The sequence below is a fragment of the Zingiber officinale genome, chromosome 1B, assembly GCF_018446385.1.
Source record: "Zingiber officinale cultivar Zhangliang chromosome 1B, Zo_v1.1, whole genome shotgun sequence".
Taxonomy (NCBI): Eukaryota; Viridiplantae; Streptophyta; class Magnoliopsida; order Zingiberales; family Zingiberaceae; genus Zingiber; species Zingiber officinale.
This window is the reverse complement of record NC_055986.1, coordinates 137,788,792-137,812,572: the sequence shown is the minus strand read 5'-3', so window position 1 is coordinate 137,812,572 and position 23,781 is coordinate 137,788,792. Positions and strand designations below refer to the sequence as shown.

At 38.3% G+C, this 23,781-nt stretch overlaps 1 protein-coding gene across 5 annotated transcripts; it reads right to left on the bottom strand.

Moving 5' to 3' along the window:
* Positions 1–175: 175 nt before the first annotated feature.
* On the bottom strand, positions 176–2,978 carry LOC121981704 (short-chain dehydrogenase RED1-like). 5 transcript variants are annotated; one of them, XM_042534397.1, is made up of 5 exons: positions 2,592–2,904; positions 2,401–2,434; positions 1,859–2,282; positions 879–1,038; positions 176–644 (listed from the first exon to the last, which is right to left on the bottom strand). In XM_042534397.1, the coding sequence occupies exons 3-5, from the start codon at positions 2,193–2,195 to the stop codon at positions 308–310; spliced, it is 834 nt and encodes a 277-aa protein (XP_042390331.1). In that variant the 5' UTR covers positions 2,196–2,282; positions 2,401–2,434; positions 2,592–2,904; the 3' UTR covers positions 176–307. The 5 variants fall into 5 exon arrangements, with proteins under 5 accessions (XP_042390331.1, XP_042390323.1, XP_042390295.1 ...); XM_042534389.1 differs by having other exon boundaries at positions 1,859–2,279; XM_042534361.1 differs by having other exon boundaries at positions 1,859–2,434; positions 2,592–2,978.
* Between the last annotated feature and the right edge of the window lie 20,803 nt (positions 2,979–23,781).

The following is a 23,781-nucleotide window of genomic DNA, read 5'->3' as shown; positions in this document are numbered from 1 at the left end:
AGATATATGACAGAACTAGAAATATTTTGCAAAATAAATTAAACTTTGGAAGTAAAAGTAAAATTCACTATATTAAATGTTACCTAAAAGAAACTGAAATTTTATTTTTTTCAGGGCCAATGCCAGATGCTTGTTTCTTACTCAACAAACCGATAATTAGTGACTTATCAAGGCAGTCAGGAAATAAGCATTTTGCTTAAAGCCTTGAACCAGGAGGCAACTGGCAATTTGGTAGGTATGGACATGGTAATACCATCATCCTACATCACAATCGTATTTCATTTGCTCATAAAACTGTCTGAGGAATTTAACACTTAAGCGCCAACCTATAGATGTAATCTCTGATTGACAATGGAAGGTAATAGAAAATAGCCAAAATAGTGGAAAGTTGCCCATACGAGAACCAAGCTGGTGGTTCCTTCTTGAGCACTGCAGCAACTGTCTTCTTTGCAAACTCCTCTGATGGCGTTGCCTTGGGGCCCTGGGATATGACCGTTCTTGCACGAATTGACGCCTCAAAGGGTTTGTAGAACTTCCACTCTGGCATTTCGTTGTAAGTAGCTTCCGAAGAATTTCCCAGATTTGATCTGATAGCCCCAGGAGCTACACTAATCACACTGATGCCAAAGGTCCTAAGTTCCAACCTGCAAGATGTAAACAAAAAGGCAAAACACTAGCTGAATAAATAAGCAAGTTTAGAACAAATTACCTACCAGTGAAGATCCATTGAACATCCTCTAGTACATGTCACACATGCCATTCTGAAGATTATTAGGTGACAAAGATATTCAGGAATCAGGATGGCCAAGAATTGAAACCAGATGGTGATCTATGAAATTCTATCTTAGAGAAGAAAAATGAAAGGGAAAAAAATGGACCTCAAGGTATCCGTCAAAGCATGAAGTGCAGCCTTTGATGCAGAATAAACTCCTGCCCATGGTCCTGGGGCTAAAGCAGTAATGCTTCCCACATTGACAATCTTACCCTTTCTCCTAATGATCATGTGAGGCACTACAGATTGTATTAACCTCATAGGGCCTGCAGACAATATGAAAATAAGGTAATCAAATTATAACTCTGTGAAGAACCATTTTAATGCAGAGATTCTCTTATCAAAATGAGTCAGTGTTGAATGTAGCATGTTTGTATGAACACTCAAGTGTAGCAAATGAAGCAGTATCAGGAAAGGATTGAAACATGTTACTAGGAGTCTGAAACATAGAATAGACTACTAACCCAACTGGTTTAATTTGCTTAAAATTTTTAAGCTCACTGAGAAAATGATTTATGGTTTTAATTCCAAAGTTTTTCCACAAAGTCACTGCAGCAGACAGAATTTTCTTTTGCTGTGGTCAAGATAATTAATTACTAGTGCAAATTAATGGACAACAATCAAACAAAATAACACAATTTAGACTTCCATGTTCTATGGCATAAATAAATAACAAAGATGAGCAAGAGAAGTGAATCATTTAGCTGGAATTTATTCTCAACCTGCGCAAGCAATCTTAACACCTAATATATGCATAACTTCAAATGGATAGATGTTGCAATGATTTGCTTCTCAGCGGGAGACAATTTTTAGCGCATAATTGTTAAAATCAATCATACAATATTATTATATTAGTATATACAGAAACAATAGTACGTCTTTATTCCGCTTGTTCTTAGTTTCCCTGCACATCCTCTGATTTGATTCTAAACCCATGCTCGTTACTTTATAGTTTTCACAAAATTAATGAACTACGAGGGTCTACAGCAGAGGGACCACAGGACCCTCGATCAATTCACCTCCCTGCAGATTTTCTCCTAACAATTAAGATGAATCCAAAGTTGAAGCGGAGAGTTAGAAAATTACCATAAACGTTCGTATTGAAGACATGCTCCACCGACAACATGGGGACCTCAGCGAGCGGCGCAACCAGGTGAACCCCGGCGTTGTTCACGAGCACATCGATCTGGCCAAACTCATCCAAGGCGTTAGCGACCGCTTTCCGAATGCTCTCCTCCGAGACCACATCAAGCTCCTGGAGGAAGAACCTTGGGTCGCCCGCAAGGCTCCTCATCGAACTCAGAGACCGGCTTGTGGCGACGACAACGCACCCTTCCGCCGCGAAGGCTCTCGCGAGAGCGCACCCGATGCCTCCCTCGGAGCAACCGGTGATCAGAACCACCAATTTATCTGAGCCCGCCATGAAATTGAACTGCGTAATTTGTTTTTTTTTTGTTTGCCCCGCCTCTTCAGATCCCACTACCACTATTTTAGGATAACAAGAACACTGCTGCAACCCAAGAAGTGATCTTTACGAATCGAAAAGCAGAAAAATGAAAAAAAAAAAAAAACGATTTAAGGTAGGGTAAAAGAAAAGGGGAACAGCAACACTGCTGGAGCAGATCCACCTCAATATCGAAGAGTCAGGTCATTTTTGTTTCCCTAAAAACGAGCATGTCAGAGTGCAGATTCACAAGTTAACAGCTGAAATCTATAAGAGAATGGCCCTTTTTGCGGATTACAGAAGGACGACTAGAAGTTGGGTGCGTAAATCAAAGCGAGAACTGGATCTGAGAAGAAATGGAGAGGAGACGGATACCTGAATCCTGATTCCTGATCGTCGTCGGTTTCCAGGAAATAAATCTGCTTTCCTAAAATTATCAGATCATGAAAAGTCACTTTTCGAAGATCTCTGAAGAGAAGTCGAACGCCATTTGCAACTCATTGGGATTGGCGCACATAAACGACCTATATAGACGGTGCTCAACACTGGACGACCACCACCCAGTTGATGAAGCATTCATTAATGATTTCAATCAAACTCACCACCTTGATGGCGGATATCTCCATTAATTAGCCTCCCAAATGCCGCACGCCGATCAACAAATCGGTTACTTGCAAGAGACTCAAATTCGACAAACGATTTTTCATTTGTTCTGTAAAAATATAAGTACGAGAGTGAGAGATTATTGAAAATAAATTTTAAAATTAAAATGTATGCCTTGACTTTTTTTAAATTAAAACTTCATTTGCTAATGTTACAATAACTTGTAATGGCCGCTAATGTTGACAGTAACCCTATAATGACTCCTAGCAAAACCATCTGCTTCATTTTATGCCAAGATGTCCAAAGAAAAGATTGTGTGAATGATTTGTCAACAAATATTAGGCAATGCCATCAATTTATACATTGCTAAAGATCAAAGTTGGAGAAAATTGAATTATTAAATTAAGAATATGTTATTCATGGCAAATGAATCCTTGATTTTTAGGTTGGCATCGCGGAGGAGCCAAGAAGAGTATTTGGGTCACGTGCCCGTGAAGTGATGCCTGGGAGTGAACAATCTGAGTAGCTATTTGACGATTAGATTTGTAGAACGAAATAGAGAGGAACGAAAACAATAAATACTTCCAGTATTTGAAGCAGGAGGGCCAATACTTCCAGATTTAGTCACAAAAACTTAAAGAAAAAGCCCACGTTCAGTATTAATTGTAGAGGCATTATGCAACTCCTTGTCTCATTAAATCAGTATCTTTTTCACAGACTTGATGAAGTGTTATAATATATGAATTACAAAGTGTTTGGGAGCTTTACATTATTACAATAAAAGATCCAATTCTATGCGGGGAAAATTAGTTAATCTGATAAGCTTAAACAACCTACAAGGCTCAAGTCCTGATAGGATACTATAATATAATTAAGCTTTTAAAAATGACCTCAATAGATAGCCTAACACATTCCAATATGAAACTAAATCAGGAAGAACAGGAAGGACAGCCCTTTGTGGACTGTCTTCAGGCAAGCCATCAAGCCCTTGGCTTTTGTTCAATTTCATAATTTTTATATGATAGGTGATGCGGCGGTAAGGAGGAGTCTACCTGACAAGAGTCAATTACTATGGTGTAGATCAAAGTCAAGGCGGCCAACAAAACAGGGCTCTGCCGCACCCGAGCGGGAAGTGGTTACATCAGGCAATTGGAGGAACCACTGTCCGACCAGCCTTTTGGGTGAACCAGTGTCTGGTTAGCCCGGTCGGTAGGAGAGTTAGCCGAGCGAGCAAGGAGAGAGAGCCGAGCGGGCCACCCGTCCGGCTCAGGGTATGACGTTGTCATTGTACACATAATAATGAACCGTTAAAATAATAAAAGAGGAAAAGGCAGATAATTAATAAGGGAAAGAGAAAGCAAAAAGAACACTTCATCTATCATTAAATGTGAAGAAGCCAAGACAAAAATGTCATCAAAAGAGAAGGGTTGAGCGGACAGAGACCGGGGATCTTCCTCGGATGATGCGCCCGTTCGGGATGCACGAAAGGGAAAAGTGCTACGGGAAGACGATTCGCTCGAGCGGGGTCAATTAACAGTTTTCGGAGGGGATTCTAAATGACTCTGTGCTAAAGCATTACACCTCACTGACGATCGGAGAATATAATGGAGTGATTGACCCCAACAACCACTTGGCCAAGTTTGACAATACGACCACCCTTCACCAGTACATGGATGGGGTGAAATGCCGAGTCTTCCTCACCACGCTATTTGGATCGGTGCAACGGTGGTTCAAATGGTTGCCAAACAACTCGATCCATAGCTTCAAAGACTTCCGAGCGGCCTTCCTACATCACTTCGCTAGTAGTCACTGCCACCAAAAGACGAGCGTGAATATATTCTTGTTAAAGCATGGGCCCCTAGAGGCACTAAGGGCCCATATTCAGCACTTCAATCAGGTGGTGATCGATGGACATTTCGGCGGTCTCCTCGGGCGTGTTGGTGAACGCCTTCACCCAAGGGCTCACCGAAGGAGAGTTCTTCTGGTCGCTCATTCGATGACTGCTGAAGGACTTCAGTTATCTCCAACAGAAGGCCAATGAATACATTAACGTCGAAGAAACCCAGGCGACAAGGAAGAAGGAGACGACCGCTGAGCCCGCAGGAGCATTTGAACGGTGTCAGTCAAGTAGTCATTAACCCCCCAAGGGGCCTCGTTCTGGAGCCCCGCCACACAACGAGCCCAGAACACAGGCAGTGTAGCATGTGGCGGCCGCTCGTCCAAAGGCTGCGAGAGGCAAGATATGGACGTCGATGTTCCGCTCCTTCCACCAGTTGGTGACGCACAACACCAGGGATTGCTACGACCTAGCAGCTAGTAGGTCGGCCTCACGGGGATATTGTTGTCGATCCCCATTGCCTGATCAGTGACAAAGGTGTCGATCGATTGTTCGAAGGGAAGAAGAAAAGACAACAGCCAAGCCACACCATCATCAGCTTCAGCGTAGGAGCACTCCAAGTCACGCCCGAGTCTCTGTCGAGCGGAACAGATATTCGGCTTGGGAGGAAGAGAACCGGAGTAAGGCCGCTCGGAGAGAGATAGGGATGATCGCCGGCAGTCTGACCGGCGGAGATTCAAATCGAGTAAGGAAGTCGCATGCTCGGCGACTCAAGATCCACACTGTTGGTTGTAGCAAGGAAAGAGCTGAAAGGTCCGAGATTAGTTTCGACCCTAGAGATTTAGACGGAGTGGAAATTCCTCACGATGATGCACTAATCATCCGAGCGGTAATTGATAATTATACAATCCATCGAACTTTTGTTGATACAGGGAGCTCGGTGAATATCATATACAAGAAGACATTTGATCAATTTAAATCGACCAGAATGAATTGCTGCCGATGACGACCCAGCTCTACGATTTCACATCGGCCAGACCAAGTTGGCCATCTCACTCGGCAAGGAGCCCCTGAAGAAAACAAGGACCACAAACTTCATTGTGGTAGACGCGCCATCAACCTACAACGTTATATTAGGCCGATCGACCCTCAATGAGTTTCGAGCGGTAGTGTCCACCTATTGCCAGAAGATTAAGTTCCCAATGGACGACAAAGTGGGAGAAGTCAAGGATTCCCAGTGGACGACATGGAGGCAGGAAGCGGAGCAACTCCCTGATTGGGAGCAGGTGCAGAAGTCTCTCCCCGCTTAGAAGGGGGCTGAGAGACGACCAGTGTTGAAGTCTGTAAGGCGGACGTCACAGATCAGGAGGAATCTCTTTTTTCTCAGCACCTCTTGCGTTGCACTAAGGGATCGCGTGAGGTAGCCGACTCTGAGGCTACTATGATAGGGACCATCGACGGACGAGCGGGAGGAAGGTCTTCTGTTGCAGGCGCCGCATCACTTGCGGCTGTCTGGCTTCCTCCAGCGCCACTACCCAGCACTTGAGCTTCCTCCTCTTCGTCGAGTGGATCCTCGTGGGAGTCGACTAACTGTAAACCTCGGCTCTCCAGCTCGACTACGGCCGCAGTGTTGATCTCTACGTCCATAAGTTTGGATTTGTCGGCCAGACGTGCTCGCAATGTAACTCGAGCTGCAAGAGAAAGAGAGAAATCAGTTAGATTCAAATGATAGACTAAGAAAGAGCATACCTAGGCTGGACGGAAACTTCGTGCGGATCGAGCTCAGGCCAAACACATAGAGGACGCCCTCTAGCAACAACTTGTGAATGTGATACTTCTGCTCGACTAAGTGTGAAACCACATGGAGGTAGTCCGATCGGCTCTTATACTTCCCAAGTGATGGCGGGTTCACAACCTCTAGCTGCCAGCCGGTCGGGAAATCGGGCCTCAGGGAATTTAACAAAAAATAGTAGTCCTTCCAATGTTTATTGGAGGACGACATCTTATCGAAGAAGACCAAACCCACGCAGGCTTGGAATAGGAAGGTCCCCGACTCGGACAGTTTATGATAGTAGAAGTAGTGGAAAAGCTGAGAGGTTAAAGGAAGGCCGTGCAGGCGGAAAAGAATGATGACCCCGCACAGCAACCTAAAGGAGTTCGGGACTGGTTGGTGGAGAGAAATATGAAAATATTTACAAATTGCTGTGAAGAAGGGATGAACAGGAAACCACAGACCGACGGTAAATTGGTCCCTGAAGAAACATACAAAATCCGGCGGTGGCTCATTCTAGCGGTTAAAAGCCAAAGGAATATCGATTTGATAATTGGATGGAATTTCAAAGCAGCTCTCAAACTCTCAGCATCGCCTCCATCGAACCTGGACTCGATAGATGTGTACCAGAGCCTAGGGACAGCGATTGGAGGTTGAGAGGAGCTGGCCATTGAAAATAAAAGTGACAAGAAACAACGAAGAAGTTCGATTGATAGAGAAGGTGCTAAGAACAACGAAATGATGCGATTGAAGGGAAATGAAAGCTTACTAGAGAGACCGCTAAGATTGCTGGAAAGGGAGAAGAACGCAGTGTTGTTGAAACGCTCGAAGACGAAGATGAAGACGCAAAGTAAGGCATACGACGAAGCACGGAGGTTTATAAACCTCGCGGTCAATCAACCTCAACCGTTCGATCCAAGGTTACGAAAACCTAAAAGCAATCCAACAGTTGATTTTGAAAAGGCATACGTCTCGTCACAAGCGGATATCCACCTATCACATCGAGTGTGTGGCGGCAGTAAGAGACACATGCCCTTTGGTCACCGGATAGTATTTAATGAACTTAATTAAAAAAGGTATGACCGCATGCTCAGCATAATTAGCATGGATTTGCACGGTTGTCAAGAAATTTAGATGATGTCAACCATGACCAAGCTCACCCGAGGAAGCATAGATAAAGGAAGAAAATTTGCCAAGTGTTGTTGCTCATCTTCCCGATCGGTGCAAAGAACAAGTCACAGGACTGAACCCGACAACGGTGAAATGAAGCCAAGCAGCGTCGGCTTGTGGGTCGATCAATGATTATAGATCGAGCAAAGTCTGATCGGACACTGGAGCATTTGGGCCGAATGGGTCTCAGAGTCGCTGAAGATACTGTTGGACCGTGATCGTTCGATAGAAGGGAGGTGAATATCGATTACGAAAATTCATCAAGTAAACGCAGCGGGAAAAGAATAAGAAAAGAGGGCACAGCTAACACAGTCGATTTACTTGGTTCGGAGCCTGTGTCGACTCCTACTCCAATGCCCGCACACAAGGGTGCTTTCGTTGGGCAATTACTAATAATTCAGAATCAGAGTGACAATGAAAGTACAGGAAATACTAGTAATGAAAATACCAACAATTATGAAACAATAAGAAAGGAACAGGGCTGTGTCAGAGTAGCGTCGCAACGTCGCAACGTCGCAGAAGAGCAGGAGAGCAGATTGTCAATTCTAAGTTGTTGTTTTGTGCTCCGCCTTTGACCCTCCTTATATAGGAGGCTCGGGGCGCCCCGGATCCCTTCCGGGCGCCCTGGTGTGACGTAGTAGTCCCAACCAGCGAGCTCCACGTGTCGACGCCGTGACTTGGATAGAATTCGCCTCCGGGCGCTCGGATCCCTTCCGGGCGCCCGGACCACCTTTCTCCAGAGAAGTCCTTCTCCTGCAAGACAAGGTTAGTCCAAGGCAAATATAATGAATTTCCTGCAAAATAACGTATTAGCACAGTTTATAAATTCAACATAAAGAGTATGACTTAGATTCCATCTCTCCGAGACCGGAATCTAGTCAAGATCTCGACTTAGAGTTCCGAAATGGTTCTAAGTCGGATCAGTACCTAAGTTCCCTTCCCGGGAATGCGTCCAGTCACTCCCTTCTAGTGACTTACCTTTACTCACCTGTCAGATGTCCGGTCAGCCCTTCAACCAGTCTGGACTTCTCGCCAGCTATCCGGTCAGCCTGTCGACCTAGCTGGACTTCATGCCAAATGTCTAGTCAGCCCGTCGACCCGCTTGGACTTCTCGCCAGCTATTCGGTCGGCCCGTTGACCTAGCTGGGTTTCGTGCCAGACATCCGGTCAGCCCGTCGACCTGTCTGGACTTCGCCTGCACACTCGATCAGAGTGTTAGACAACGACAAACCTAACTTAACTTAATTTTTCATTCATCAAAACCTGAGTTAGACCGTTAGTGCTAACCGCACCAACAGATACATCTTGTCCAGTCAGTCGGACTTACAGCCTCCTTCGACTAGACTTGAAGGGGAGACTTGTGATGCGACAGTAAGGATAAGCCTACCTAGCACGAGTCAATTACCACAATGTAGGTCAAAGTCAAGGCGGTCTACACTAGGGCTTAAATAAGGCTCGGTCGCACCAGAGTGGGAAGTGGTTACATCAGTCGATCGGAGGAACCACTGTCTGATCGACCATTTGGGTAAACTAGTGTCTGGTTAGCCTGGTCGGCAGGAGAGCTGGCCGAGCGGGCAAGGAGAGAGAGTTGAGCGGGCCACCCGTCCGACTCAGGGTATGCCATTGGCATTGTACACATAATAATGAACCGATAAAATAATAAAAGAGGAAAAGATAGATAATTAATAAGGGGAAGAGAAAGCAAAAGAAAACACTCCATCTATGATTAAATGCGAAGAAACCAAGACAAAGATGTCTTCTTTCGGTAATTAATATCATTAAATAAGGGAAGATGGAGGGTCACTAAGAAATGTAGTATGCTAGGTATGAAGAAAGGCAAGACTCATTTTCTATCTCTCTCTATTATTTTCGATTTCTCTTCCTACTACTGTTTCTAACTTGAGCGTCGGAGGGTCAACGCCAGGGATCCCTTCCCTGATTTTGGTTTGTTTTGTAGAGAGGAGCGAGGTCTTCAGTCAGTAGAGTTGTTGCATCCCCGGCTTTCCAGCTTCACGCTTTCGGACAGGATTAATAGGTTTAATAAGGATAACATATACATACTTACATATAGACACACACACCTCTTATCTTTTAGTTCTCTTGGATATATGTGAATGGAGAAGAAGTGGAAGAGACATGGAGCTCCATTGTTAATGGGACTTTAGTCCCATATTGAGAGCTTCAAGGTGTTGGTTGATTTATATTGATTTACATGCTTTGATTATGTGAACAAATGCAAGGGAAGAGGTTCTCTCTCACGCATGGGTGCACAGGGGGCCGGCGCGTGGTGAACTAAGTTGACTCGTGTACGAGCACGACCTGTGTGCACTGAATGGTGGACTGGTCGAGGCAAAATTTGCCCAAGTGGAACAACCAATATTGTTACCACGTAAACTTTTTACTGCTTGTGTAATTGATGTATTAAAGCAAGATTAATGCAAAATCAAAACGGTGAAACGCTGGCATTTCACAGCTCGTCGAGTAATGATCTTTAATTGATCATTAACGTTGCCGTTAATCTGAGCTGCTATATAAGGAGGCTGCGATCATAGTGAAAGAGGTTACACACATAAACAAAAAGACAGCAGAAGCTCTCCACATACGTCCCTCCCTCTATCATGCAATTCTTGCTCGTTGGAGTGCCCGTGATAGCAGACGGGTACCACTCGGTTCATCGTGACCACCAGTACTGCTTAGTGGGGATCATGGTTGCCCATTGTATCCTGAGCAATAGACGATCCAAGAAAGCCTCAAAGCATAGCCATAGGTGGGACAAATCTGTTTCAAGAAAACTGCGTATCGCAGGCCTCGGTTCACACATCCAGCCGCTCACCCAGTCTCAATGCCCGCCTGGCCGCTCGTGTCACTCGCTCGGCCTCCAGCTTGCTCGACAGCTAGCTCGCTCAATCGACCTCTCTGTTCGGACTACCTCCAGTTCTCTCAGTAACTAGCTCTCTTGCTTGGCCTTTTTGCCCGGACGACCTCCAACTTGCTCAACAACTAGCTCGCTCACTCGGCCTCTCTGCCCGGATGACCTCCAACTCGATCGACCACTCGGTCTGTCTGCTCGCCCGGCCGCTCGCGTCACTCGCTTGGCCATTCGATCTCTGCTCGCCCCACCGCTCGCGTCACTCACTCGGCCTTTCTGCCTGGACGACCTCCAGCTCGTTCGCTCGACAACTCTACCCGGTCGACCTGACTGCTCGGTCAACTTAACTGTCTAGCTGCTCAGCTTGCTCGACTGCTCTACTCGATCGAACTCTCCGTTTGCCCGACCGCACTATCTAGTCAACACTCGGACGCTCAGTCTCGATCGCTCGGACTTTGCTGCGTGGACGCTCTGCTTGCTCAGCCACTCAACGGACAGCAATTGGCAAAAAACAGCCCCTGCTAACAGCCTGAGATTATCAGCTCAGGTCATCTCAACAGATAAGTTGGATTTAATTTCATATAATTTAAATTCGATAAAATTCTAAATATCTTCGACAATAGATGGTTTTGTCCAACAAATTCAACTGGGGGAAAACCCATTCTTAAACCTAAATTTAAGGTTTCAAGTTCTTGACGCAGCTGAAAGAAACATCAATGCGTTGTTTCAAAGAAGTAAAATTGGTTTTCTAATCCAATAGTTCTAGCCTTAAATTAAATCCTAAATCTTAAACCATAAGTTGTAGATGATGATTTTAAGAAACAGATGTGACATAGTATTCCAATTTACATAGGATACAAAATTAAAAATCCATTAGAGAAATCATACATTTAAAAGTTATATAATTGTTCTTGCCAAATCAGGTCTGTCCTAATTTTTACTTCCAAACACGTATAACACCCATAGCAACTGATGTTACTAAAATGAGAGCACCAACATTGTATTTTATATTATCAAACCTTGCAATGTCTAATTGTGCTCTCGATGCCGAAAATTCCTATACACAATGACAAAAAAATCATTAATATCGACATGCTCGCACCAAGCTATTTTTTTTTAAAAAAAAGTTTATAAAAAATTATAAAATTACTATGATCTAAAATACTTGTCAATTTTATTTATCATGTCAAGTGTGCTAGAGAGTTCAACATTTACTTTCTCAATTTTGCTAGTAAACTTAACATTATTTTTTCAATATCTCTCGAGTTTTTTCCATGTAGCAAAATTATCTTGAAATCAAAAAATAAATTTATAAGTGGAATTAACAATGATAAGACAAGACTTGAATTTAAAAAGTAAATTACATTTGGTAAAGAAAGGACTAGTTGGAAAAGAATTTGTCCTTTTTAAAATTTCATAGTGATGATGAACAAATAAATAGTTACTATAAAGATATATCGTAAATTAACTATAATTCAGAATAAATAAGCAAACTAGAAATCATCAACACAACATCCAATCATATTCTCCAACATAAGGCGATCTTCTCGGGATGGTAAAATGATTAAGATATAAAATATTATTATATGAAATTTTAGGATCAAAATTTAATATGTCTAAATATATCTTTCCTCATACAACACTTACACTAATCATTAATGATTATTCGTTATTTATCTCGTTCATATTGACTTAGGAACGGATTGACATCAGATAATAAATACATCAAAACACATTATCCATAATTTTATTTAAAAGGAGGGTAGCATAGTCAATCTTCTTTTTCATAGACTATTGTTATGGATGAATTTCATTATATTTGTTAAAAGGAGGGTAGAGTATTCAAAAAAATTAAGTAAAAAAGAGAATAAAATGAAAAATAAATAAATAGATTTGTATCGCATTAACTTCAAATTTTTGGAAGAGCAATTTTTGATAATAATATTAATAATTATGGCTATTCAAATTCTCTCTTCTTTGTATCAAATAAATTCATATTTGATCTTGATCTCGACTAGCTTTCGACATCATTGTTCATGTCTATGTGCCATGCGTGAGACCCTCTAGGTTTTATACACGAAGGCAGTGTAAATCTATACACAGACTAAGGTAACCGTCTAGCAACAGTTTTTAGTCACCCAACGCGATAAAATTAATATTAGTCATAAACTGTAAACCACTATGAACCGATTACTGTGTAATTCAATCTCTTCATCTAAAGTCTACATCCCAATTAATTTGATACATTATGCATCATTACCAAATTAATTGTTTTACTTGATTTCCAAGATATAATAGACTCCTCTTGAATGATAAATCATTCCTCCTATGACCATGGATTTTGAGTCACTAATATCTCTATCAAGCGGCCAGGATGTTAACTCCCAATCCAAGAGAGCGATGAATCCTCTATTGACTCAACACTATTCTCTCTACGTTTTGTCATACACCCAACTATCGTATTAATCACAATCCGATTAAAGACTACTTTTAACGGCGTCAAAACACATAACTCCACGCATAGAATAAATGAAGGTCTCAACTCAAAAGATCAGTTACACTCGTTCATAAGAGGAATAACCAATGATACTTAATATGTGGTCTCCTCTTGAGCAGGTCGTGTCCAGTGTACCTCTAAACTCAAGACACCCCCAAGTACAACTTGGATATCCATCCCTCTGGTCTATCTCGACCTAGTCATACTCAGCGTTGATCTAGATATCCATGTCCCTTCTAAATATCTATTCGATCAAGGACTATTTTTATATTAATATACTCATTAATCTGTGGGACTTTATCATTAATTATATATATACAGAAAAATAAATAATTAATGATAACTTCTTATCTTTATTAAATAATTATCCTACATAAAGAATATCTTAACACATAAGTGCACTCATTAACAGAAATTATATGCAAGCGGCCGATCATGACTGTGTAGAATTGACCGATTTTATCTCATCCATTAGATAAATCCTAGATTGACTGATTTTATCCCATTCGTTGAATGATGGATAGTGTCGTATTAATCCATTCATGACCTTCTGTTTATATTAATTTATTTAGTCTGTGATTTAATTAAAGGTAAGAATACCAAATTAAAAAATCAAATAAATTGTAATTAAAATGGATCTTTTAATGTTTATTTTTTATTAAGGCTTAAAATTGAAAATAAAAACATGCATAAATTCAGGGACCATTAGTAGTGTAACAATGTAAATTCAAAATAGATAATAAGTTTTTAGGATAATTATTGATCAAAATTTATTCATGGACGTAAACCTAATTGAACAAACTTTTGTTTCCAATCTGATATAAAATTAAAGGGTGTTCAAGGCTCTAAAACTTATAATTAGGGAGTATTTGGGGTTTAAAGTTATATTTTAAAAAAATGGAAGAGTTTAAGGTCTAAATTCAAATGCTTTTAAAATTCATGTCAAAATTGTTTTAAAAGGGAGAGTTAATTTTTTTTAAAAAAAATAGAGTCAGAAAATTTGACTAAAGCAATTTTTTTAAAATAAAATAAAATATTTTTTTTATAAAGTTGAATAAAATTTAAAAAATATTTTTTTTTTAGTTGAAAATATATTTGGGGTTAAAAATATTTTTTTGAGTTAAAAAATTATTCAGAATGGAAAATTTAATCTTAGAGTCTTAAATCAATTTTCAAAAGAAAAAAAATAGTTTTCAAAGGGGAGTTTGAAAATGTTTTTCAAAATAATCTTTTTTATATATTTCAAAGTGGGAGAAAATCTGATTTAAGTTAGAAAACTATTGTTAGGTTTTGTCAACAAGCGTTGGAAGTTGCCTATTAGTTAAGTCTATGTTAGCCATATTATCAATAATTAAAACGGGAGAAAATGTCATTAGAATCGACACTTAATTAAGGTTGACCAATCTATTTAAGGATGGCCAATGTCTAGGATTGTGATGTTTTTGCAATGTGCTTGAATATGTTAAATGGTTATAGAAGTTCATGTGAGTTAAGATCGAGGAAACACTTGATTGATTGATAGGAAGTCATGACTTATTAAAGTTAACTTAAAGTTAGGTAGGTGTGGTACGTGATACAGTCGCGAAGTCACTTTAGGAAAGTGTGGAAGTCCTCAAAAAATATAGAAGTCATTGAGGAAAAAATAAATAAATAAAATATTTGTATCTCATTAATTTTAAAATTTTGGTGAACATGGAGTGTCGATGAAATATTCATACTTGAATGGATTTTTTAGAATCTTCTCAGGACGATCTAGTGGTTAGCGTATTAGATATTGTCATTATAAGATCTGAGGTTCGAATCTTGATAATTAAAACTGAGATAAATGTCTCTCTTATGTGCTAGTCACTATTCTAAAAATTAGTAGTCGCCCGCGATTTACCTCCTCCGTATTATCCTGGAACGAATTGATGGAGACACTAAGAGCGAGCGTATTCATCTTTGCCACCTTCAATGGATTTATTAGAATAATATAATTACAATTTTATGATACACACTCTACTAATGAATAAAAATATTTTTCAATCAACTAATTAAACAGAGTAAAACAAGTAGAAATAACTATTTTTGATATAGTAATTTTCAAATGGAAAAGAATATTTATCGATTAGCTAAACAAAATGTGAGATATGTGTACCCTTCTTGTTACTTGTATGTTTTTCAATTTGGAATACTTGAATTATGATAAATTGGAATTTTGAACCACCTCAAACTATACAAACACCATATAAATTATCAACTTATGTAAACAAAGACAGTAAATCTAAAAATTAATCAAAAAGATGTCCACCTTATCCATCCATATCATACTTTGGCCAAAAAGAACTTAAGCCTCCAATCTTTTAACTTGTAAAAATTTAAATATTTATTAATATGATAAGTATTATATGTGAATTTAACATTGATGTATAACTTACAAAAATTATTGGCTCCAAAATGTAAATCTCATTTCCCGCGTATTCTGGTGTTGCTAAGAAGAGTATTGTTGTATCAAAGAAGACAAATGGAAATTGATAGACGGGTCGGATCAGCAATAAACCTACTCTTCTTGAAGTGAGGGATAGACGTCCTCTCGGATGAATCTAGTGATTAACGTATGAGATGTTGTCATCATGAGGTTTGGGGTTTAAATTTCGGTAAAACTGAGGTAAATGTCTCCCTTATATACTAGTCACTATTACAAAGGCTAGTAGCCGTCCGTGATATACCTCCTCCGTATTGACCTTGGGACGGGTTAGCGAGGGCGCTGAGACGAACATATTCCCTTTTTGCCACCTTAAAGTGAGGGATAGATGCGACATTAGGATGAAGAGAAAATGATTTAGGGTTCAGTAAATAGTGTCAGTGATCATGCAGGATCAATTTTATCTTATTCGTTAGATGATGGATAGAGATATATCAATCCTTTCATGACTGTCTATTTATGTTAAATTACTAAGTCTATGATTTATATTCAAATGATTTTTTTTAAAAGATTTAATTAAATTGAGAATACCAAATTAAAAATTCAATCAAATTATAATTAAAATTTATTGATGGACTTAAAAATTTTAAATTTTAAATATATATATATATATATCAAAATTACTAAATTCATTAATAGTGAACAATATTAATTTGATATTTTTAAAGTCATCAATGACTTTTATATGAAAATGTTCAATGTAATAACTAAGTTTTTTTTATATCTTTATTCGGTTCAATCTAGAGTAATTAATTTAGAATAATGAGTTTTTTGTTTTAAGTTGAGGTTGAAATAGATTAAAAGGATATTTTGGAAAATATATATATATATTTTATGGTAAAAATTAGGGGGAAAATGAAAAGGGCTCCATTTTTTTATTGGAATTGTCAAAAAAAAAAAAAAAAAAAAATCCTTTTTCATTTATTATTAAAATAGTGTCACATCCCATCTCAACCTAATTTTGTTTCAAAAAATACCCTTATTTTCTACAAATATTGTAGCAACTATGAGATTTTGGCTATTATGTAGTTGTAGCATGTATGATCTTGTACCTACTATTATCCCGTTGTAAGAATTATGATCTTATAATTGTTAATAATTGTAGCAGTTATGATTCCATATCTACTATATAGTTATAACAGCTATGATCCTGTTATTGACTTATTGCGATAACATAATGTTGATAAGTATATTGTCTATGTTGTATTAGCTATGATTTGTAGTTGTTACAATATTATGTTAACCGTGTTGATTAGAAACAATTATTGCAATTGTGTAATAGTTATGATCTCATGCTACTATAATATAATATAGACAAAAATAAATGTCAATATTAGCAGCTATGATTTGTAGTTGCTACACCACAATATTAACCTATGTCAACCAAAAATAAAATGTCCATATTACAATAGTTACAAACAATAGTTATCAGTGGCATAGTTAGGATTTTAAACTAGAGCGATTTTTAAAAATTTCAAAGTTTAGTATAGGTTGATTTCATAATTAAAAATCTAAATTTTAAATTTGAAGATAGAAATGAACTTAGATTTGAAATTTTTGACATTACTCCCAAGTTCTAGTTGAAACAATGATCTATCGATCCCAAGAGCTTATCGATGACTCAAAATCGAAAAATCATTTATGATATCACTTTCCTATAATATTTAGCATTCCTACATCGATGATGGAGTATGACACAATAGAGGCTAGAGTGTGTAGGGAAAAAAGAAGAAAGAGAAAATATTCTTAAAACTATCATAATTTGTTTTGAATCGATAAAAAATCTTAAATTTGGTTCGATTATAACTTGGCAAAATCAATCCCAATTTAAATCAACGTAATTATTATCTCTGTATTCGATTTAGTTCAAATCAGATCTAATTTTAATTTAGTACACTCACTTCATGTTCTACATTTAATTTATCCATTTATTATTATATATTTTATTTTTAAAATTCAATATTTAACATTCCAAGACATGATATTTTCTCATAAAAGTGGTACCATGGATAGCTTAGGTTAACGATTTTCCAAATATGTGATTAATTTTAATTTTTTAACGTCGAACGGTGGTGATTCAATCAGTCAAAGTAGCATTGAGGACTTTTGAAATTTATACTATTAATCTTTTTTTTTTTTAATTCCAGAGGCGGCATTCACACCCCCTCCTCACAATATGGCTACGCCCCTGATAGTTATTACAATATAGTGTTATTAGTGATTATACTTGAAGTTTTTATGTTGTAACTGAAGGCGCTGAAATTCCGTTGTGTTTAAATTTCCTTGTACAAAAATTGTGCAAATACAGAACTTTTCCTAGCAACCCGCATATTCGATCAGACATGTGTTTGATCAATCAAGGAAGTTCTTGACGGATCAAAGCACACCTTGATCGAAGTACAAGATCGCTGGCCTCTTGTGTTGGTATTCAAAATCGATACAAAGAAAACTAAACTAATTGCGCAGCGAAATCAAAGAACTAGTTGTACCTTTCCTTTGTAGCTAAAGACCTCTTGATCTTCTGCTATATTCCTCTCCTCTTCTTGGACGTTGTGTGAGTGACGATCTACCAAGACAAAAACCACCCTTCTTCTCTTCTTTGTTTCCAAACCGCCGACCACCAAAAGGAGGCTCTAGGATGGGCGCCCTCACCTCTTCTTCCTCTCCTCCAAGCCACCGGCCCTAAGGTGGAGTTGGAAGAGATTTGTGCCGCCGACCCTAAGGTGGAGTTGGAAGAGATTTGTGTCGCCGACCCTGAGGTGGAGAAGGAGAACCTTGTGTTGTCGGCCTTAAGGTGGAGAAGGAGAACCTTGTACTGTCGGCCCTAAGCAAGAGAAAAGGAGATTCTTGTGCCGCTAGCCCTAAGTAAGAGAGTTGTAGAAAACTTATGTTTAGGGGATGCCACCTCCCCTTTTATAACCCTTGCTATCAGTTACAAAGAAAGAAAAATAACATAATTCTGTTTAGAAAAGATCTCCCTTTTTATAACCCAATTCTACAATAGGGACCTAGAGAAGGAATTGGTTTAGGCCTCCTGATGGGCTTGGGCTTTCTGTATTCTGCTCGAACACTCAACTCAAGTCCATCAATAATAACTCATACCACTAAAGGGTTATTATTGAACTACCGCACCAATCCCATATTACAATATGAGCTCCTTTCTTATCATGAGTGTGTTAATCTCCCCGTGTTTAAGATATCGTATGTCCATTAATTAAATGAGTTACTGACAACTCAATTAATTAACATCTGATTCCAAGAGTAGTACCACTCAACTTTATTATCATGCCGGACTAAGTCCACCTGCAGGGTTTACATGATAATCCTTATGAGCTCCTTAAGGGGACATCATCAGCCTAAATAATTAAGATATAGATTCCTTCTATAATCAACAACACACCATATAAACAGTACTAGTTCTCAACTCATCGGGTCTATTGATTTAACAAATAAATCTCACACATTGATAAGTTAAAGAAATAAATACTAAGTATACGTGCTTGTTATTATATAGGAATTAAGAGGGCGTATATCCATAATAATAGAGGTTCTGTTCTTTTATGTAGTCAGTACAAATCAAACAACCTCAAACGGTCCTGCTCAATACACACATAGTGTACTAGTGTAATTTTATAGTCAAGATAGGCTAATACTAAATTACACTACAACCGTTCCAATAGTTTGTCCCAATCAATCGTGGTTGTGAGCTACTATTTATAATTTATAAGGAACCGATAACATGATCTTCCGTGTGACACCACACACCATGTTATCTACAATATAAATTAAATGGACAACTGTATTGACATATATATAAATATAAAATGCAAACATTTGACAAAAGAGATTCTCATTTCAAAATATTTCAAAACAGATGTTCATACAAAAGCTAGACTTATAGTATACATCCCAACAGTAACAGCTATGATCTCATAGTTGTTATAACAACACCAAACATAAGAGTATTTTCAAAACTAAAAATACGTTGAAGCGGGATGAACTACTATTTTGATAACAAATAAAAAATGGATGTTATTTTGACAATTTTAATAAAAAAGATATGCTCTTTTGATAATTACCCTAAATTAAAGTATAACGTGTCTTTGGGAATTCTAGAAATCCAATGCATCCTTTGATAAAATATAATAATTATTTGGAGGGAGCAAGTCAAAATAAAAAAGGAAAAAAAATACATTGGATTTAGGGATAACTAGAATTACAAAAAAAAAAAAAAATACTAAATACGGACAACGGAATGTAAATGTTCGTCTCTATTAGTGACGAAATACAAAATATCATTAAGTCTTTTACATTATAGCAGTAGATAAATAATTTGTCTCTAATAGCAACAGATATTAAATTAATCCATCTTTAATAGTGATAGATTATTTTAATATCTATCACTGATAGCGACATATTATTTTATTTTCCGTCACTAATAGCGATAGATATTAAAATAATTCATCTATATTAGAGACAAATTAATTGATTTCCGTCAATAAGCCTTTGTATTTTAAGGCGACTGTAATGGCTAAACCCTAGCTTTATGTGACGGATTAGCGATGGAAGATCCGTTGTTATTTGCAATGGATTAAGTATTTTTCATCGCTATATTTGGGATATTAGGTTGCGCCAGATCTGTTCTCTATGCATGATCGACTGTTCCGACGATCTCTCCTCCCTCCTCCGGTTTCTCCTCCTTTGGCATTCAGGCACTCCTCTTCTCTCTTGTCTCTTGCTTCTCCTCCTCTAGCAATGCTCAACCAGAGCAAGCTATGGCCTGAGCAGTACAGGTCGTGGCCGAGCACTGCTCGAGTAGTGCAAGCCACGACCGAGCGTTGCTTTGGCTGTGCAGGCTACAATCGACCACTGTGTTAGGAACTATAACACTAAATACGCAGAAAGCACATTGGAAAAACAAAATCCTTTCAGAAGATTCATGAGAAGGAAAACCACATACTAAGTTTAATGAAGGGAGGTTATACCTTTGGTGCGTGTCCTTCGCAATCCCGTCAGCAACGTTTCTTTAGGATGCAGATCTCGACGTGATCAGCACGTTCACGCCTCTATGATATCCACATGAACACGCTCTCCGTTCGTCTCACGAACTCACGACTTGGAAAAGAAACAACCTGTATTGTGCTAGCAACTACACAAGGTTGTTTTTGGCCAAGAGAAGAAGAGGGAGAAGAGCAAAAACCAAAAAGATCACTATCACCCCAAAAGTCACTTCATCTATATAAGGTGACTTCACAAAAGGATTACTTTACCAAAAGATTACTTTACCAAAAAGGTTACTTCACCTAAAGATTATAATTTTTACAAATGGCTTTTGTACTCATCCAATGAATACAAAAATATTTTTATCTCTTGATCTTCCTTTTGATTAATGATGTATTAATCTCTATTAATATTCATTAATTTTAATGGGTTGGATTTAGTATATTAGATTAACTATTACTCTAATAAGTCATTAATCCAATAAATCAATGAGTCTAACCTAATAAACCAATGAGTCTAACCCATTACTCAATGAGTCTAATCTGAATTCATTCGAGTTTAACTCAATTCAGATTATACTTAACCATATAATCCATCTCTAAATTAACGTATTCTTTGTGTGTGACCCAATAGACTCTCATAACGTTGGTGATGTATCTAAAATCATTTTAGATACATAAGCAATGAGTGACATCTAGTACTGCATCATTGCCAACTAAGTGACAAGAATGTCGAGATTCGACCTAACCTTTTTGTGGCTATTATCTTGTATGACTCAATCTTTCTATCCTTGATATCTAAATTGATCAATGAGACATAGACCGTGTTATCCTCTTAGCAATCTTTATGTTTCTTGATCTCTAAGTAGACACACTCAATCAAATAAGCTCAATATCGCATATTCACTCATTTAAGCATGGTCATGTATTCTTGTGTCCTACTAATCAATGGGTCACAGATATCGCTTCCGTCATATGGAAGGGATATATCACATCTACATCACTCACATCCCTCCGCATAACTTATTGCATACCTAGTGATCGACTTTATGGTCCACCCTGTTACAGGTGACGTTTGTCGATACCAAAGTATACAACTCCTTATGTAGGAAACCGTAGTGACTTCAGGTCTAAGGACTATTCATACCAATAGTCACATAAGAATATTTATGACACTCATATAATGATTCATGAAGCATTCTCATAGCGGGTCATTCAGTATATATTCTTTAATATACACTCATGTGTCAATCTGATATCTCATATCCATGAGTTGTGAAACACGGTGCCTCCACCACGTAGGTTGAGCTTGCAAGTGCCAATTTCTTTGACTTCAATTTTTACATTGTTTCCTACATATATCCATTTATTACCAGTTGGTACCCGATGGTACTCCACATATGTAGCTCGATCACGAGCTACGTGGTTCGTTGCTCTTGAATCTACAATCCACAAAGGATACGAATCAGCTAACAACACTGTACTTGCAACATATTGCTCGTGAAAAGAAGACAAAAATGGATCTACCTTTTTAGGATCAGCACACTCCCGAGCAAAATAGTCCTTCTTGCCACAGTTGAAGCAAGTCAACCTGCTCTTAGGTTTTTGTCCATATTTCTTTCCTTTCTTCTTGATTTGATTTTTCGCAGCAACAGCATTAGCCTCCTTTCCTTTCCCCTTTCCTTTCTTAAACCACTTGTTCTTATTCTTAGAACCAGAACCTTCAGCTACAAAAGCTTGACCCGAAATCCTTGCGGATTCAATCCTTTCAACCTCAAGTTCCATATGGCGTGAGACATCAGTGAAAGTCTTGATACTCTCACTATGGGTCAGATTCTGTTTCATCATTTCCCAAGAATCAGGAAGGGAACGGATAACTGCCTGAACTTGTTGTTCATCGGTCAATGTATAACCAGCAGTCTTAAGCTCTCGAATCATGTTACCCATCTCCCTGAGATGTTGGGCCATGGTAACATTCAAGCGCTTTTTACAGCTATCAAACTTGATAGTTAGCTGACGGAGCTTACTCAGACTGACTCCACTGTACTTCTCTCTAAGGGCTACCCAGATAGCATGAGCCGATGGTAATGCCTCATACTCAAATACCAGATCATCCACCATTGAACTAATCAATATTCCCTTAACAATGGAGTCCTTCCTTTTCCATGCCTTATAGGCATCAAGGTCACGTCTGTGCTGTGCTGTAGAACCATCAATTGATTCCTCCATGATTTGATTTACAGCCTCTAGAACTTCTTGTTCCTCAAGAACGTATTGTATCTTGAGGTGTCATATTTTGTAGTTATCCTCATATAATTTCTCACCCTTATTGGGTTCAGCTATGATGTTTTTAGTTATCATGATCTATATAAATAAACACATTATTTATTATTTCAGTGTAATTCATATATATGCAATTATTTATTGACTCAGTATAAATTAGAGTTAGTTTACAAAATCAAGTGATAACATTGTTTCCACTCATCATTTGTATGTTCTAATCTAATCAACATTGATCAATCATATTATATATATCCCATCTAATGAACGAATCATTATTAAAATGAACTAATCATTTTTCATATGAACTAATCATATGGATATATGAACAAATCATATTCACATGAACTAATAATGTCATGAAATGAACTAATCATTTCCAAGTTTGTTAACATATAACATAACTTTTCATTATTTAATTCTGTTCGTACATAACGACAGAAATTATTACATGACTCAAAAACTAGATGAGCTTACACTATTCGTACATAACGACAGTAAACAGAACACTAGTAAACTAGATAAGCCAGCACTGCTCCCACTAGGACAAACACTAGTGTGACAACCAACATTATCCCTATTAACCTGGACTCATTTGGGATAATTTCAGATGGGACAGCTTCAGGATTCTCCATCAGATCTATTTCTGAATCTTCCTTGAGCATTTCCTGGTCCTCTTCAGACTCTTCTTTACCTATATGGTGAAGTAGTTCCTCACATAGTACTGAATATGTGAGTCGTCCTTCATGACGCCCCCATACATAGTCTGCTATTACCCTGGGATACTCTGGCAATGAATGCATCAATGCCCATATCCTATAACTGTCCAAGGCTCACTATAAGAAAAAAGTTAATAGACAACGCTTTTAAAGCGTTATCTATGTGGCTGAAAAAGCGTTGTTAAAAGTACTGTTGTTAAAAGTTTGCTCAAAGACAACGCTTTAAAAGCGTTGTCGTTTGTAGCAAAGACAATGCTTTTGCAACGCTTTAAAAGCGTTGTCGTTTGTAGCAAAGACAATGCTTTTGCAACGCTTTAAAAGCGTTGTTGTTTTTGGCAAAGACAACACTTGTGCA

What these genes read in the sequence shown, in the direction of transcription:
- LOC121981704 (XM_042534361.1), bottom strand. Translation starts at nt 2,195, where the DNA reads ATGGCGGGCTCAGATAAATTGGTGGTTCTGATCACCGGTTGCTCCGAG. An exon ending in CTTCAATACGAACGTTTATG is followed by an intron (nt 1,039 to 1,858) that starts GTAATTTTCTAA and finishes TATTGTCTGCAG; the next exon opens with GCCCTATGAGGTTAATACAA. An exon ending in GCTTTGACGGATACCTTGAG is followed by an intron (nt 645 to 878) that starts GTCCATTTTTTT and finishes TACATCTTGCAG; the next exon opens with GTTGGAACTTAGGACCTTTG.